The sequence below is a fragment of the Onthophagus taurus genome, chromosome 7 (genome assembly GCF_036711975.1).
Source record: "Onthophagus taurus isolate NC chromosome 7, IU_Otau_3.0, whole genome shotgun sequence".
Lineage (NCBI taxonomy): Eukaryota > Metazoa > Arthropoda > Insecta > Coleoptera > Scarabaeidae > Onthophagus > Onthophagus taurus.
Genome location: NC_091972.1, coordinates 1,463,867 through 1,482,266, shown reverse-complemented (window position 1 = coordinate 1,482,266; position 18,400 = coordinate 1,463,867). Strand labels below are relative to the sequence as shown.

General features: G+C 35.6%; 3 protein-coding genes across 3 annotated transcripts; all 3 read right to left on the bottom strand.

Annotated features, from left to right (window-relative positions):
- Positions 1-488: 488 nt before the first annotated feature.
- Positions 489-1,979, bottom strand: LOC139430883 (zinc finger MYM-type protein 1-like). Its single transcript, XM_071198334.1, has one exon. It carries the CDS (start codon positions 1,977-1,979, stop codon positions 489-491), a length of 1,491 nt encoding a protein of 496 aa, XP_071054435.1.
- A 1,632-nt stretch (positions 1,980-3,611) lies between these two features.
- LOC111419914 (uncharacterized) lies at positions 3,612-7,236 on the bottom strand. The gene is made up of 8 exons (XM_023052800.2): positions 7,048-7,236; positions 6,849-6,970; positions 6,382-6,764; positions 6,129-6,322; positions 5,573-6,069; positions 5,383-5,514; positions 4,435-4,670; positions 3,612-4,380 (listed from the first exon to the last, which is right to left on the bottom strand). The coding sequence occupies exons 1-8, from the start codon at positions 7,076-7,078 to the stop codon at positions 3,666-3,668; spliced, it is 2,310 nt and encodes a 769-aa protein (XP_022908568.2). The 5' UTR covers positions 7,079-7,236; the 3' UTR covers positions 3,612-3,665.
- Positions 7,237-12,998: 5,762 nt separating this feature from the next.
- LOC139430882 (piggyBac transposable element-derived protein 4-like) lies at positions 12,999-14,738 on the bottom strand. Its single transcript, XM_071198333.1, has one exon. The coding sequence runs from the start codon at positions 14,736-14,738 to the stop codon at positions 12,999-13,001; it is 1,740 nt and encodes a 579-aa protein (XP_071054434.1).
- Between the last annotated feature and the right edge of the window lie 3,662 nt (positions 14,739-18,400).

Sequence of the window (18,400 nt, the reverse complement as noted above, 5' to 3'; positions counted from 1 at the left end):
AACATTGTCTAATATTTTATTAATACTAAAACATAATCGTATCGTTACTTCCAACAATATTAACATTTACGTCATAACATTGTAGATGCCGCACATTTCCCTTTGAAGGCAGGCCACAATATTAAAATGCTACTTTGCGTGCTTTCTCTTGTGCAAATAATGAAATTAATTCACAGAGGTCCAGATTGTAAGCCAGTTCTTGCTCTATTGATATTGTCGCTAATCCAACTAATCTTTCTTCAGTCATCGTTGAGCGCAAGTACGTTTTAATTAATTTCAATCTAGAAAAATTGCGCTCTCCACTTGCTACAGAAACAGGGAGAGTTAATAAAATCCTTAACGCGACGTAAATATTAGGAACGCTATTCTGGAGATCATGCCTTAAAATGAAAAGAAGAACTTCAGATGGGCCCATTACTTTTGGAAGTCTTCGAGACACACTTTGAAGTTCCCAGCATAAGTCTTCTCCATCAATGTCTTTACAGGAATTAGGCACTTTCAAACTTTTTGCATTGCATAAGAATATCAGCTTCGTTTTTATCCTTTAAGTTAAAAATATCGTAAAGAAACCCAAATAAAGCACAATACTCTTGCATTTGATTAAATCTTTCCTGTATTGCATTTACTGCATTATCTATAATCATATAATAGAATGATATTTTATAGTTTTGTTTGGGATCTTGTATTGATACACCTTCGGCTTCATAATCAAACTGTTTTTTAATTTTCCTTCGCCTACTAGGTGCATTAGGAAAATTTGCATCAATATCGAGTTCGTTTGCCAGAAGTGTAGCATCTGATAAATTCTTTTCGAAGTTTTCATCTGATCGACAACTTACAAGATAATTCTTTGTAACTTCCAGCTGTTTCGTACATACAAATATGTCTGCATTCTTATTTTGCAGTAATTTGCTTATAATGTTGATTTCGAAAAGAATATTGTACCACGTAATAAGTGACACTAGAAATTTAAATGTACTTATACCATCTGCAATTCCTTTTGCTTCCACGCGCATGATGTTTCCACTGTAACCTGCTGGATTTAGGTCATTATAAATATCCATAAGGGCGTCATATATTTTCGAAATTTGAAATCGCAGCGGCTTCAACGCATCGATACGGCTTTCCCAACGTGTATCACTCAGGGGTTTGATAGTTAAATTTGCTGCATGTTTTTGAAGAATGTGCCAACGTTTTGTAGAACCAGCGAAAAAAGTATAAATTTTTTGTACAATGTTAAAAAAACTTGTAGCCTCTAGGGAACAGCTCACTCCATTTATTTTGCCCTTCATGTTGCTTCCGTTATCGTATCCTTGCCCTCGTAAGTTATCAATTTGTAATCCCATTTGTTCGAGTTCATCGACGATTGTTTTTGATATGAAAGCACCTATTGTTTCTTGTAGTGGCACAAACCCAAGAAAATGCTCCCGCATGACCACGTCAGGTTGTTGTGTTTTTTCATCCATTACATCAACAAATCTTATTATAATTGTCATTTGTTCCGTATGACTGATGTCAGGAGTACAATCCAATATGATTGAATAATATTTGGCTAATTTAGCACTATTCAAAATTTTTGCTCTTATAGCTCGTGATAGCAGTTGTATAAGTTCATTCTGAATATCCTTGCCGAGATAATGAACCAATAATTTAGCATCTTTAACTTTTTGCAAATGTTCATTCATGACTGGATCGAATAATGCAAGATATTCAATAAATTTTAAATAGTTGCCGTTATTATGGTCATATAATTTATCCTTTGAACCGCGAAAGGCCAAGTTTTGTCCACCCAGAGTTCTCACCAAGGCTATTAAACGTTGTAAAATTTGTTTCCAATAGCTCTCCTGTTGTTTAATTTTCTTTTGGTGCATGGCGTCAATGGTTTTATTTTCACGTAGGCGAACTTCTAATTCTCGCCAAACTTGACAATTGTCAATGTGATTTACATTGCGCTCATGGGAAGAGAGGATGGTGCTCATGCTTTTCCAGTCGTTACTTCCTTCTCGGCACAGTGAGGTATATGCAGTTCTTGAATAACTTGCAGCAAAAACATACAACTGTGTTATTTGATGGAGAATAAACTAACCATTTCCTTGGTATTTTTTCTCCATTACACATTTGTCTATTGAAGTGAACCGTAGTAAACCTACGGTTGTTTTTATCTTTGGGAAACTGACTTGGAATATTTTGTTGAGGGCCGCGTGAGACAATCATTTGTCGCAAATGATCATTTATAGAATCAGGCCAGATACCAGGATCGTCATAATCAATGGAAACGTATGCCGATGTATTTGATGTTCCTTCATCCTTTAAATTTTCACCGTGTACTGCTTCTGTTCCCTGCTCCGTAGTAGAAGTACTGCATTCACTTGTCTCTGTTAGAATATCCGTATTTTCTTTATCTTCTCTTTGAAGAAAAACAAGGACAGATCTTTTTAATTTGGCACTTTCTTTCTCTTTTTCCTCTTTCCGTTTTCGGTTTTGCGACCCAGAAGGTCGCTTAGGCTTACTAGCATCAGCTAGTACAATACTTTGATTATTCTTGAAAAGCGAACATCACCTATTGCAAGTGGTATTCATAGAACACTTTTGGAGGAAGACATCGATAGGTTTTTAACAGAACGCAGAACACCGTAAATGACATTGAGAAAAATTTACAAGAATCGATTTTTTAACTGTTTTATCTTACAGCATGTTTTTTTTGTGGGCAAGAGGTTTAATGAGTTTTCATTGAAATAAGACAGTTATTAAAAAACAATTTTTGTGAAATTTTCTGTGTTGTTTACGATGTTCTGATGTTTTAAAAATCCGTCGATATTTTAACTAATTTTAACGTCATAATATTTTCACACTTACCAAATGTTTTAAATCACAACACAATAATAAAGGTTTTTTGGAAAAATGCGATCCGACTACACGTAGAACTACTGCTAAATTTTATAGGTTAGCTATTTAATTCTAGTGACATTTTTTGCGTTGACGGTGGTACGTATTACACTGGTATTCCGGGGTTCCCGTGAAAGCAATAGGAAGTAAGGTTATATTTATGTCTACTTCCTTTAGAGACCATTAGAGAATGTAAAAAAGATCAGGCAATACACTAATTGAAAACCACGTTAAAATTAAAAATATTATACATAGTCCTTATAGTCCGGTCGAGTATGTAATACGTACAATTGTTAAAGGTTGCCTAATACAGTGGTCGCTTTTGTTAAAAATTTGGCCCAATTAAGATTAATTTAAGAAAGTGCAAAACTTTTAGCTTTTTTTCTCGTGCGCCAAAATTTTGCGCCCCCCAAATTCCCGCGCCCTAGGCAACCGCCTAAATTTCGCTTATGTCGCGCCGGCCCTGGTTCTAGTTTTACATTAGCACTACAATTTTATATAAAATTGTAAAATAGTACACCAATAGAATGGGCTATTAGAAAAAGACAAATCAGCGGTCGTATTCTTAAACGGCTTCGGGACCCCCAATTTTTTCTGCGCCCTTTACCGCCCCCTGTAGGCCTCTAGTGCCCACAAGATGATTTATGACAGTATCATCTCTCGGTAATTTCATGAATTCTCAATACAGTATACTATTTTACAATAAATAATTTAATTAGAAAATGTTAGAATTAAAGCAAATATTTATTTAATAAAGTACACTTTAGTTTATTACAAGATTATTTGGAATTTTTATAATAAAATCCACCACAAATCGTACAATTAACTTTTTCTTTGTACTTCATTTGCATTTCGCGTCTTTTCGCTCTTTTTACATTCGCCTGTTCGAACTCGTAAATAGCCGTAGTTAACCAATCCAAATAAAACTGAACTAAATCTATTAAGATTTCATTTAAATCAACAGATTCGATCATTCTAAAAAGTTTCGATTTAATTTCTTCTAAACTGTCACAAAGATCACATTCATTTTCAAACTTTCTCTCCAAAAATTGTATAGAAATTTCCATAATTTTACACGTAAACGTCGATTGCGGGAATATTTTCTTTATAGCGTTTTTATGTTCTACTTGTTCCTCTTTTAATTTAACCAATAATTTTTCGACAATTTTAAAAACATGCTCTTTTGTTGTATGTGGATAATGAAATAGGACGTCTTCGTATAATCTCACATCTTCTTCGTCGGTTAAATACTTTTTTTGAATGACTTCGGTTATATATTGCATTGGAGGTAAAGACATTCCTTGAAACCGAACCGCTGTTTGTTTTAAAACGGTTACAGGAACGTCGTTTAGTGAAAGTTTTCCATTTGCCGTCGAAAACGTAATCAATTTCGCTTCCGAAAGACGATTTCCTCTTGATCCTAAGACTTTAATTAAATCCTGGGAATGGATACTTCTAAGATGAGATACAGTTTGATTATTGGGGTTTTGAATTCTAAAATAAATTATTATTAAAAGTCTTTTGAAAATGTTAAATTTAAAAACGTACTTGGTTGATTTACTGACTTTGATGGATGACGAAATTTCTGCTTGCACTAATTGTCCTCGAGTTCTCGCTATGTTTATGATGCTATTATTAAAGAAAAGAATAGAGAATGAAAATTGAAGAAATTGAAGGGCGTCGGGTCGTTTTGAGGTTTTCATTGCATGTAAAGAATTCATTATCCCAACGAAATCTGTTGCCAATCCGGCGTAATTTATTGCATTCGCAGTCATTAACATACTCTAAAAGAAAAAAAGAGTTATAGGATTTTCTTTTTTACTAGGCGTCACAAATGTCCGGGAGCCTAGCTTTGCGTGCCACAATTTTGATGCTGAATCCGACGTTATCAAGTGGAAGACCAAAGACTGCCAGAATTCTAAGAGGAGTTTCAGAAGATGGCTAAGGAGCTGAATATCATCCGTGAATATGTGCACAGGATTGTTAAACATCGTTTGAGGCTTCGTAACACCAAGATGCAAAAGATTCACACTTTGATGGAATTAGATGAAGGCAAATATATTTTCTCCACTGATGAGAAGTTATTAACGATTGAGCAAAAATTCAACCGCCAAAACGGCAGAACACTGCTGATTTTTGTGGATCAGGTAGTCAAGATCAACTACATTGATGAAATTCTGATGAACGAAGTGGTTCCTTGGAGCCAGTTTATGGGTATTTCAACAGAATTCATCGCCATAAGGTTAAGGTACTCAAATCACCATTGATTTGAACCTTCTCAATTTTTTGTGTGCTACTCCCCATAAGAATTTCGACAGTTTGAAGTGTGCCCTCCACCCCGATGGCTGCATTCCCCAAGCGTCTGCGGGCCTGTGTAACGTTTGAATAAAATGTATGCCAAATTTCATGTTTCTATGTGCTTCCGTTCTGTTTTTATCGACCGTGCTACCGGACGTTTGTGATACCTGTATCTAGGTGATTATTTGTCAAATAAACCTTTCCTATAACTACTCCCCTACTGGCTACAATAGCTACTGTTCGAGTTAGTGCTCCACCAATTAAACCAATAGAATTAGCAGCTATATTTAAATAGGCTCCCCTTGCATCAGGATTTTTTATGCTCATATTCTATTAATAAAAACGATCGATTAAAAAATATAATAAATCAATTAAAGTTAATAAAAACCATTCTATGTTTTCTTCTATCGTGTATTTGAAAAGCTGTTCGTGTCATGGAATAAATAGCACATGTTAATCCTAAAATTCCTGCAGAAATCATAATGGGATTATAAACAATACTAACGACCATTAAAATAGCTGCAATAATTCCTAAAATTGTCATAATAATATCCATATATCTTAAAGCATAAGCTGTGTTAGTGTAAGATGGTGATCTAAAATGTTCTAGCAGAACGTTTCCTCGGCTATCGCCTTGATATCGTCCGTTTTTCGGTACGATCATGTTGCACTTTGGCATTTTATTCTTTATGAGATAATGCTTCCACGAATTATAAACTCTAAGATCTAAATCAATGTATTTTCTGCACGAGTTTTTCGACCCCTTACATTTTCTAATACTAAAAACCGGAATTGGTGTCATATTTCCTATAAAGCTCTTCGTAGATTCTGTACAATTGTAAATAAACGATATTACAATTCTGTCGTTCCATTTTGAATATTCATCTAATAAAATTATAAGGAAATTATTAACACAAAAATTCCACATTAATTTTAAACTTTACTATTAGTTTTTCGTATTAATCCATAAAGGTCATTTAAAACTTGTTCTTTTTCTTCATCTTTTTCGCAACTATCCGGTGATCCATAAATTGCAAAATACAACTTATTTTTTAAATAATCGTGTTCATCGTATTCAAATGAATCGAAATCTCTGTCTCCTATTAATTCATACATTGTTTGTTGAAATCTCTCTGAACTAAAAATAAGGAAAAAATAATTTTAAACTATTTCATAAAATAACTTTACGTTTAAAACCTGATATCATCGCTTTGTTTTTCAACTTCTCGGACAACTTCTTCGGTGTTAGAACAAACCGATTTAATTAATCGTTTTAGGTTAAAAGGAAAATGTTTAACGAGAAATGTTTTATCAATGACTTCGATAATTTCGTGTTCTATGGGAGTTAAAAAATAAATTGATGGTTTCTTTTCGGAAACGTTTTTATAAATGGTATTAAACCCCAAAGTACATTTAACTGAGCTTAATAATGATTTTACGTTACAACCATTTAAATCCCAAGCTAAAAAGTAACAGTGCTTATCGATTTCTTGTAGTAAATGTTCGTTTTTGAGATGTGCACAAAATTCCTCGGAAAAAACATTTCCATCCACGTGTAAATATAATAAAATTATGTGTTTCTATAAAAAAAATAAGATAAATTTAATCTGGAAAGATTAATTAAACACCTTTTAATACATTTTTTTTTAAACATGTTTACTTACATTTTCAGAAACATCTTGACACGATATGGAATCAATAGAATCCAAAGTGCCTTTGTACAAAGGTATTTTGTTATTGAATTTACTTTCTAATTTAATTTTAAATGATTCGCACGCTGATATTTCTGGATATAAAAATAGTTTGATATAAATAATTTTTTTATCTTGCAACATTATAATGTAACAAGGTTTTAGTACTAACCTATTGGTATGTCATCGATTAGTTCATCCATTGCAAATCAAAAAACAAATTAATGAAAAATGTGTCCACAAACACTTTTGATACAAAATTAACTAACATGTGAGGGGATTTTTATCAGTTTTTAAATCTTATCGGCATTTACGCGAATGCTAAAATCAATAGGTGAGTTATCGGGGCTTATTAGCTACGTATTTTGTAATATATAATACATAAGTAATCTATAAATTCCGTTGGTTTAAATTATTTATAATAATAAATTTCTAAATTTATCATTTTCGCAGCGTTGCTTAATGATTTTATTTTTATCTCCAAGTATAGATACAAAAGTTATAAATTAAAGTGGTGATATACTCAAAAATATATCAACAGCAGTGAAACTTACACAGACGTAATTTTTCAATTGAAAAAGTTATGCTGCTGCAGAAATTAATCAACGTATGTGGATGAAATGAATGGACAAAGGACGTTATGGTTGTATACATATAAATTCCTATTTTCAATGCTGAGCGGAACTCAACATTATCTATGTCTTCAAGTGCAAAGTTCATCAAGTTATCTACCATTTTCTATGTGCGGCTAAGTTCCCAGCTGTATTCTCTAATCATATTGTTGCTATGCCGATGGATCTCTATGGCCTCTTTTGTCATTCTATACAGGGTGTCTCAGCGAGACCGGTCATTAGACGTTTCTGGGGTTCTGGCCAAACAAAAAATTTGAGAATGCAGACTTAAGTATTATCAATTACGTTCTCTTCATCTAAAATATTTTCAGATTTCTAGCACTTCCGGTTATACCGGAAGTCGCCACCTACTTTATTTTTTTAAATGGAACACCCTGTATATTTTTACATATTTGGATTTGTCTTATAGAGTATATTTATTTGTAACTCTATATTTATTAATCGTACAATAAAATATTAAAAATTAAAATGGAGTATTTGGTAGACTGTTTTATGTTTGTCTACCAGTTTATTTATTATTTTATGACTAACAAAATCGCCATGGGAAAATACATTATGTTGATATAACAACCCATGGTGATATAACATGATGTTTCTATATAAAAATAATAAGAGTGCGTGATGCGCTACAATTATTCCCCCCTTCCAAGGACAGTAGAATCTAACAGGACTGCTACATCCATTGTATTTTTGTAGTCCACTACGGGTTGGTTGCCCGCACTCTACGTCACGCTATTTGCCACGCCTGGTAACTGTCTGTGTTTTTAGAGGTTATATGATAGACATTAATACGTATAAAAACATAAAACTTCAAAAATAATATGAATACGTCTACAATATAACCTCTAAAAATAAACAGCAAACGTATAGACCATAACAACAGTTGGGCGTGGAAAATGGTGTGACGTAGTTTGCGGGCAGGTTGTCACAACAATGGATGTAGCAGTCCTGTTAGCTTCTACTGTCCTTGCCCCCCTTCAATAAAAATTAAAAATTTAAATTAATGACGATGTTTCAAACATAGAAATAAAAAGAACGAAGAAGAAAAGGAAATCCATAGGGGGTGGTAACAATTGTCTTTAGTCTGCACAAGAAAGACATTATATACATTGAAATAATAAGTATTTGTTTAAATTATAAAAAGGAAAATTTTACTTTTTTAGGATTTTCTTTAACAGTATTAATATCATGCAAGGTTTCATTCAACAAGAATGCTGGTTGTAAATGATCAATATGTATTGAAGTGTGGCGATTATTCTTTAGAATAACAAAGTATTTATCCATTCTCTTAATAACTTTGAAAGGACCTTCAAATCTGGATGATAAAGAATTTTTTATTCCTTGAATTTTTACAAAAACAAAATTTGATTTAAACAATTCTTTGTGTATGAAAGGTTTTAATTTTGAATGAAAGTTAGTCTGAGTTGGTCTCAAGTTTGCAAAAGATTCACGCAGGCTAATAAGAAGTTGATCTGTGTCTATCGAAGAGTTTGACTTAAGAAAGAATTCGCCTGGAAGACGAAGCGGTTGTCCAAACACAAGTTCAGCAGAAGAACATCCCAGATCTACTTTTAAAGAAGATCTGAGTCCTAATAAAATTATTGGAAGATCGTGAAACCACCTGTTGCTACTACCACGTGCAACAATGGAATTTTTGAGTGTACGATGAATATAGAGTATATTTATTTGTAACTCTATATTTATTAATCGTACAATAAAATATTAAAAATTAAAATGGAGTATTTGGTAGACTGTTTTATGTTTGTCTACCAGTTTATTTATTATTTTATGACTATAACAAAATCGCCATGGGAAAATACATTATGTTGATATAACAACCCATGGTGATATAACATGATGTTTCTATATAAAAATAATAAGAGTGCGTGATGCGCTACATGTCTGTTTTGAAGGTTTATAAATAACTTTACTTTTTGTAATTTGATTCGGCCGTTCTCGAGTTATTCGATTTTTTCTAGAAAAATCTGCTCCAGCGGACATTTTGTTCAAAAAATCATAGAACACTCAATTTTTGAGATATCAATTTAAGATTCTGAACATGCTTAAACAACATGATGGAGTATGTTTTGGTGCCGAGAACGGCTGTCTAGATCGTTTGGTCACTATACTATGACACGTTAACTTTTTGAAATTTGGAAGCACTATAACTTTATTTTTTTAAATGGCACCCCCCATATTTTATTACTTAGTCGTCTTCGGCGTCTCATTTTACATCTTTTATATTCCATATGTCCTATGCCTAACATTAATAGTTTGAGAAATAATTAGGGTTTTTTTGAAAAATGCTCACATATCATATCGATATTAACCTAGTGTGCCATGGAAAACAAATGTTTAATGACTTATTGATAAACGTCAAAGTCTGATTTACGTTGCTTGATGTTTGTGAGTCTAAAACCAGTTAAAATGGATATTAACCTTCGCCCGACTAAAATAATTAAAAAACTTTACTTACCAAAACAGGGTCAACATTGACCCACTGTTTATATTATTTAGTCGTATACAAAACATATACATATTTTTGTATTAATACTAAGGTAAGCTGGGGCAACTGGGTCATGATTTTACAACATGCCAATGTCGTTCATAAATTTGCACTCGTTTGATTCGAAGAAGAATTGTTAAAATGAACTTCTGAATACGTACGGATCTTAAAGAAGTATTTCTTTAAGATATCCGCATGTTTAACATTGATAATTCAAGATGCCAACGAGAAAAATAATTATTTTATGTTTTTGGCGCTCCTGGGCCCAGTTACCCCCGTAGAGTGGGGCGACTGGACCCCACCTGTCTATTCCATAAACAAGATAATACAATTCAATCTGAGGTAGCTGGGCCTGTTTTAGGACGTGTCTATTTTCAGTACCAGATCAAAAATTTCAGATTTTGTTTCATGGTAGGCTTTTTAGGGGTGTTGCAAATAGATAAACATCATTTGTTAACTAAGAAATGTAACAAAAAGTGTCATAATAATGCTTTATTAAGTCATAAACTTCAACACAACTTCAACAAAAACTTAAGATCTTCTGTTTTTTTCTAGTTCCTCTTTCGACCTGTTTCTGTTTCTTCTTCCTCAAATTTTCTTGTTTCTCATGTTCGTCTTGTTCCTTCTTCTGCAAATATCCCGCTGTTGTTATTATCTCACAATTAGTCACCAGCCTCTTGCGTTTTCGTTCCGGGTTTGCTTTTGTGTCTTTCTTGAACAAATCTAGAAGAACGTCTTCAAAACTTTTTCGTATCGGTGTTTCCAACTCTTTTGAGTTTTCATCATTCCTGAGATTTGTTGGTTCATTTGTGTACGTGTTCGGTTGTTCATCTTCATGGTTTTGTGTTTCTGCTGGTACATTAAAAAAAGCCTTGGATGTACTCGGCTGTTCATTTAATAGAACTTGTGGATGTGAGGTAGAAGCTATGTTAGTTTGTTGCTCAGTTGACGTCACTGGTACCTCACTGTCTTGTGCGGAAGATGTGGACAAAGTGGCTTCAACTTGTGTATCTGACGGCGCAGGTGATTTCTTCCTGTATTTTTTTAAATCTTCAGGTTTAAAAACTGAAACCGGAATAGCTTCCCGATTTGGACCATCTTTGCATGGATCGTATATTCGTGTTGCTTTGAATCCGTTTTTTATGCTTTCTTCAGGAATTTCGCCGCTAAGCTTTGTTAGGATGGTTGTGAATTCAGCTTTGGGAATTTTTTTCCGCGGATTCTGCCGTTGCTATTTGCACAATGCCTTGTCCCATGCCGTTTTCAAGCCTTTAAAAATGGCAACATCGAGGGGTTGTAGAACATGTGTTGTGTGTGGTGGCAGCTTCATGACATCATTCATTTGCCCGTGCTAGTTGGATCAACTTTACGGAAATGTGGGTCACGTGCCTATCATAAATTAAAATTACAGGTCTTTCTCTACCAATATTTCTAAGGAAAACATCTCTAAACCAGTTGTAGAATAAGGTTGTCTCCATCCACCCACGCTCAGTTACTGAAACAGCAGTTTGTGTGGCCAATTCTTCGTTTATCCAATTTTCCATGACAAACTTCCCCTTAAAAGCGCAAAGCAATGGAAGGGTTCTTCCATCAGCGGAACAACAAAGCAACACAGAAGTATTTTTGCGCCCAGAAGAACTAGTTTTGCGCTGACATCGCGCACCAATGGCCCCAACAATTTTGGTTTTAGAAGGGTCATGGCAAAATGACGTTTCATCACAATTGAATATCTGTCCTGGCTTTCCTTCAGGTTTGAAGTCTTTCATGAGGTGTTCCAACTTGTCAAAAAAGTCGTAGATGACCCAAGGGTTAACTTGGTCACACCGAACGTATTCGATACTTTGGGGTTTTTTGATAGACAAATGTTGCCTTTTCTTGAAAGAGATGAACCAGTCGGTTCCAGGTTGTTGGTCTTTGAATCTTGTTGGCAAATTATTCTGTCTAATGTACATTTGTACTAAATCCAGTACATCTTCTCGCGACAGACCAAATCCATGCTTTTCCATTACCTTGATGCAATTGGCAATTTTTTCTTCTTCGGCAGTTGACAGGTACGAAGTTACACCTCCGCCTCCTCTGCCTTCCTTTGATGTGGAACCCTTTCCCCTCGTTCCTAACACATGATGTTTCAGTGTGCTCCTTGGTATGTTGTAGAACAGTGCTGCACCTCTGGTTGTTTTGTTGCCATTTCTTACATCATCAATCGCACGCTGGAAATCTTCTACCGTGTAAGCGGACCCTGCACCTTTCTCAGTTTTTCGAACGTACGTTCTCACCATGTTGAAACGTTAATGTCTGTAAAAGAAAGAAGAAACATGTGGAAATTTATTTCTAAAAGTGTAAGTAATTACTTCCAATATTCGGGGTAACTGGAACCCAAGGATCCAGTTGGATCCAGCCACTCATGCTTGAATTACAATACGGAAAAATAATTGTCTGAATCACTCGTTTTAAACGTATTTCATTATTACATCTATAAGTTAATTTATCAATACTTACACTGCTCAAATCAGGACCACACAAATGCACTACTGCAGCACGTTGTCAGACCAAAATATATGCATTAAATTCAAAACGCACTCACGTGCATGCCGCATAGAAAAACAAGGTTATATTCGTTGTACCGGCAAGTCGACAGGTTGACACAACGTTGCCAACTGTTTGAATATTCCGTGGCAGCAGGTTAGACATTGACAGACTCATGGCCCACTTACCCCCTGGGCCCAGTTGCCCCAGCTTACCTTACTTTCTATGAATTTTTAAATAAAACACAGTGTTTAGTACTTTAATCCATATTTCTAATAAATAACAAAAAATAAAAACAGATATATTCTTATAAATAAAAAAAAATAAATAACCTTAGTCTTCGTTAGGTAGAACCTGGAATCAAAAAAAATAATAATAATAATTTCATCCCATTCAACCCTATTTCAACCCTAAAGAAAATGATACTATCCCAACAACTTATTATAATGTTTCTGTACCTTAAGATGGTTCCCCATCCTCATCTTTTGCGCAGTAAGTACAAGTTGTCTGTTTTACGGTAATAGACTGGCTGTGTTGAGAGCACACAAATTGATTGCATTTGTCGCATCGTTTAGAATGTTTATTATCACTTCCACGACATATGCGACAACGTCCTCTTTTAGTACCTTGACTAGGGGTATCATCCTTACAAGTTTTCCTTATTTTTCTTCCAGTACTTTCTATAGCTGTGGTCACCAAATTTGTAAAACCCCGACCATCTTCTTCAATTTTCTTTACTCTTCTTTCAATTTGTGTCCTAGCAAGTTCCATTCCCAAATCTTGAAGAAATATTTTTCTTCGATATGTTATGGAGGAATCACTGTGCCACTCCGGATTTTTTATTGTCCACAAAACAAACGCGTTATAACATGCTATGTCAATCAAATTGAGAAATAGTCTAAGTGGCCATCTTCTCGTATTTCTTTTGCATGAATACTCACGCACAAGTTTGTCCAAAACATCTACGCCACTTTTTGTTTTGTTATATGCCAGAATGATATCAGGTTTAAATTTTTCGTTTTCATCAGCAATGTCATGTTCGTGATGGGTAGAGGAAAGTAAAATTACAAATTTTTTTGGTTTAGTAACATAGGACACTAATGTTAAGTCTCTAGTAAAGAGAAAATCAGACGAATATACTGCACGTGATTTTATATCCAAAAGACTCTTTGGTAAGTCCTTTCTATTTTTGCGCATAGTTCCAATTAAAGTTAGTTTTTCTTTTAGACGCTCTTCCGCAAGAGTTAAATCAGTAAAAAAATTATCTGTCGTTATATTGCGGCCACTTCCATACCAATGATTTGCTAAAGTCTTTACTACGCGAGGTCCTTGATTTTGTTCAGCTGATCCTCCCTTTTTACCTAAGTAAACTTCTAAATTACAGCAGTAAACTGTTGTCGCATCACATAATGTCCAAATTTTTATCCCATATTTGCCGGGCTTGCTGGGTATATAAACCTTAAATGGACAACGGCCTCTATAACTTACCAGCTGCTCATCTATTGTTCCAAATGCTGATGGGCAATATGAATCTCTGCAGTTTTTTGTGAAATTATCAACAACATCGCGAATTGGAGCAAGTTTGTCTAGACTTATTCTCTCTGTTCTTGTGGAAATGTCGTCAAACCGAAGGAAGCGTAAAATATCGCAATATCTATTTCGGCTCATACAAGCTTGATATATTGGTCTTGATAAAGATATATTTGTTGAAGTCCACAAATTAACTGGGTTTTCTTTTGCTTCTCTAAATCTTCCTGATAAAATTAGTATTGCAAAGAAACCACGTATTTCCGTAACATCTACGTCTTGCCATGATTTGAATAAGTTGTCTTCATGAGTCTCATTATATTTACTTATAATTTCTTTTGCTCTTTGATTAGTAAATTTTACAATAATTTCAAAAATTTCGTCAGAAATAAATAAAAAGAAACAATCCAGAATCGATTCGATATCCTTGCTTTTCTCTGTCAAACCTTTTTCTTTGCGAATACAATCTGCTGCTCTTGTTTTCCTTTGTTTTTGAGCTATGTATTTCCATGTGCGACCAGCAACTTCAATATTACGATCTAATTCTTCCTCAATTTCATCGCTAATATCGTTTTCCTCACTAGATAAAATATTGTCGTCATCATCATCAATATTTTCATTTTCTTCTATAACACCTTCTACTTCTTCAGAACTATCACTAAATACTTCCATAATCATCGAAAAGTGCGACAAAGTTCTTAGTAGAACTTGCAGAATGTTTAATCAAAATTATCCACATTTATCTCCGATGACAAAAGGTATATTTAGAAGAATAGAAGCAAATTTTTTGCATTTTGGACGAATTAATCACGTGTTAAACTGACCAAAAAATGTAGTATATAATGCAACGGAAGAGGTATATACCTTGGCTTATTTCGAGCCCAGTCCTATCACCTCAATTCGAGCTGCCAAAGAAGATCTGGGAATCATACTACGAACTTTGTCGCGCTTTTCATGCATAAAAAATAAATTAAGAATTTCTTGACTTGTGTAAATATTACTTTCGTTATTGTTATCGATTTTAACTCGTTTCAGTACTAATATTAAGGGACATAACAGATAATTATTAGCTCACATGCATCAAGTGACGTAAACAAGTGAGTCTTTGACTAGAACTCATTGAGAAGGCTCGTTTTTCATGGCACACTAGGCTAAATATCCATATGATATGTGGGCATTTTTCAAAAAACCCTAATTATCTCCCAAACTATTAATATTAGGTATGGGACATATGGGATATAAAAGATGTAGAATGAGACACCGAAGACGCCTAAGAAATAAAATATGGGGGGTGCCATTTAAAAAAATGAAGTTATGGTACTTCCAAATTTTGAAAAGTTAACGTGCCATAGTAAAGTGACCAAACGTTCTAGACAGCAGTTCTCGGCACCAAAACATACTCCATCATGTTTTTTAAGCATGTTCTCAATCCTAAATTGATATCCCAAAAATCGAGTGTTCTCTGATTTTTTGGACAAATGTCTGCTGGAGCAGATTTTTCTAGAAAAAATCGAATAACTCGAGAACGGCCGAATCAAATTGCAAAAAGTAAAGTTATTTATAAACCTTGAAAACAGACAAATCCAAATATGTAAAAATATACAGGGTGTTCCATTTAAAAAAATAAAGTTCGAAATTGATAATACTTAAGTCTGACCCCATAAACGTCTAATGACCGGTCTCGCTGAGATACCCTGTATCTATCTTGGTTTTCTGCAATGGAAACTAATTGGCCAACCTTGTATTTGTAGGGGTTACGATAGACTTGAGAAGAAAGAACGCATTGTTATTGTTGAAAATCTACGTGGCGGTGCGCAACGATCACACATACCATTTTTTACTTGAGATCCAAATAAATAAAACCAACTTTTCTTTGCAGGTGTATGGTGTCTATAATAGGCCACATACACCTGCAAACAATTGCGCAACAATCGCTGTTTTGGGAAAATTGTGTAGTGTATAGTGTTGATTGATATGTTGCAGAAATTCAAAAATGTTTGAAATTAGTTGCGCAACACCATTCGTTGTGCACCCCATTGCATTGTGTATGAGGTTTGTGCGACACATTGTGCAATAACGACAGTTTCTTTTCACATGTGTTAGTAGAAGGTGGTGATATTGCTTCTTTCAATATTGTGTCTTGTTTTTTATAATTAAACAGGCTGCTTCGTCAGATGGCATGTATCCATGCGTACACAACACAAGCAACGGAAGTTTTTTTTATAAAATTGTGTATAGTGTATGGGTAACCTTGTTTGCACAATAATCTGTTGTGCAACGTCAGTTTGCGGAATTTGTTTGCAGATGTATAGGGCCTATTACTCAATATTCTTCACGGTAAAGGTAATTGACATTTCAAAAGAAAACTAACCTTAACATTCTTTGCCTGGAACAAATGATATTTCTAAAGAAAACTGACCCTGCTTAACATTTTTCGGGGGATACATTACATTACATTACATAGAATACATATCGGGTAGGCGGACCAACCAACCTTGCACCGCGACCCTAAGGATCTATTGTACCCCGATAGATATCGTTATCAAATTTCACTCGGCGAAAGGTCATTCAGATCTTTTGAGGAGATAAACTGCGACCCAAAAATCGAGAATCTGATACGGTTAACGGCAGGGCAGTGGCATAAAACATGCTCAACCGTCTCTGCTTCCTCCGCACATAGTCGGCATTCAACATCGTCGGCTAAACCCAACAAGTTGAGGTGTGCTTTTAATCGGCAGTGCCCAGTAAAAACACCCATTAGAACTTTTATGCTACTACGGGCAAGTCCTAAAATATTCCCGGGTTTGACAGTGGCGATGTTAATAAACACCTTAGCATGTCTCATTCCAGGAGAACTGGTCCACAGTAGGCGAAGTCTCTCTTCAGCCCACAGTCCAATCCTATATTTGGCCATCGCAAATGATACACCAACTGCTGGTTCCGGTCCCACAAACGCTTCAGCGCTGCCATCTCGTGCTAGCTTATCTGCCGCTTCATTGCCAGCAACACCAGAGTGACCCGGGACCCAGATCAGAGAGACTCTGTTATCACAACTCAGTGTGTTTAATGTTCTCTTACAATCATTAACCAGAGCCGACACCGTTTTCACGGCTTGCAGCGCCTGGAGAGCGGCTTGACTGTCTGAGAAAATTCGTACTGTCATGTTCTTCACCCCTCTTTCAAGAAGGATTTTAGCACCCATGTCAATAGCAAATACTTCCGCCTGGAATACAGTACAGTACGTACCTAGGCTGTAGGCTTGCTTAATTCGAAGTGTCTGGCAGTATACTCCTGCTCCTACCCCTTCAGGCGTTTTTGATCCATCTGTGTACAAGCAAATGTCTGCCCGAACCAGAGAATTTTCATTTTCGATCCAAGACTGCCGCTCAGGCAGTACAATCTGGTATCGAGCATTAATCACTGATAGTGATACCGCCAAATCTGACGGCATTGATAGCACAGTATCAGTGCTTATAATGTCTTCCGCAGCCCATTGGTAGGACATGTCGGAACAGTTTTGAGCATATTGCTTAAATCTGTAAATGGTTGTTCTAGCCACTTTCTCTGTATGCAAATGCAGAGGAGATAGGCCAAGCAGAACCTCCATTGCTAGAGTTGGCGTTGTGCCTACCGCACCAGAGATTGCCAATCCAGCTACACGTTGAATTCGTGAAAGTTTACTGATAACTGAAGTCTGTCGGACTTTCCTATACCAGGCTGCTGCTCCGTATGTGATCATAGGTCTAACCACAGTCACATAGAGCCAGTACAGTCTTTCAGGGGTAAGACTGCGACAAGTCCACAAGGATAGTCTAGCTTTGTGCAAAACTCCCTGCAAATGTCCATTCCATGACAGGGTTTTGTCTAGGATTACTCCTAGATATTTGACTTCCTTTGAGAAAGGAATTTCTTCACCTTGGATAGTTGGGCGGATTAGTCCATCCAACTTTCGCTTCCTGGTGAAGGGCACAACAATTGTCTTTTGCGGGTTTATTGAGAGGTTCTCTCCCTTACACCAAGCGCAAATGGTATCTAGGGTCACCTGGAGGACTTTAGATATCCTCGGCAAACAGGTTCCTTTGACCATAACGACAATGTCATCAGCATAAGCTTGTATTTCCACACCAACGGCTTCGACTATCGCAATCAGATCGTCAACTAGGAGGGACCAAAGCAGGGGAGATAACACCCCTCCCTGCGGGCAGCCACCTCCCGGCCTGAAGCGTATCGTATCACCGTGGAGTGAAGTAGAAACTATTCTACTATCTAGCATATTGCGGATCCAACCCGCTATAGTTGCTTCCACTCCCCTGTCAAGAGCAGCTCTTTCAAGA

Coding starts and splice junctions, on each gene's coding strand:
- LOC111419914 (XM_023052800.2), bottom strand. CDS start 7,078: ATGGATGAACTAATCGATGACATACCAATAG. Junction 6,070..6,128: donor ATTAATACGAAAAACTAATA/GTAAAGTTTAAA, acceptor TAATTTTATTAG/ATGAATATTCAAAATGGAAC. Junction 4,381..4,434: donor AAAGTCAGTAAATCAACCAA/GTACGTTTTTAA, acceptor AATTTATTTTAG/AATTCAAAACCCCAATAATC.
- LOC139430882 (XM_071198333.1), bottom strand. CDS start 14,738: ATGGAAGTATTTAGTGATAGTTCTGAAGAAGTAGAAGGTGTTATAGAA.
- LOC139430883 (XM_071198334.1), bottom strand. CDS start 1,979: ATGAGCACCATCCTCTCTTCCCATGAGCGCAATGTAAATCACATTGAC.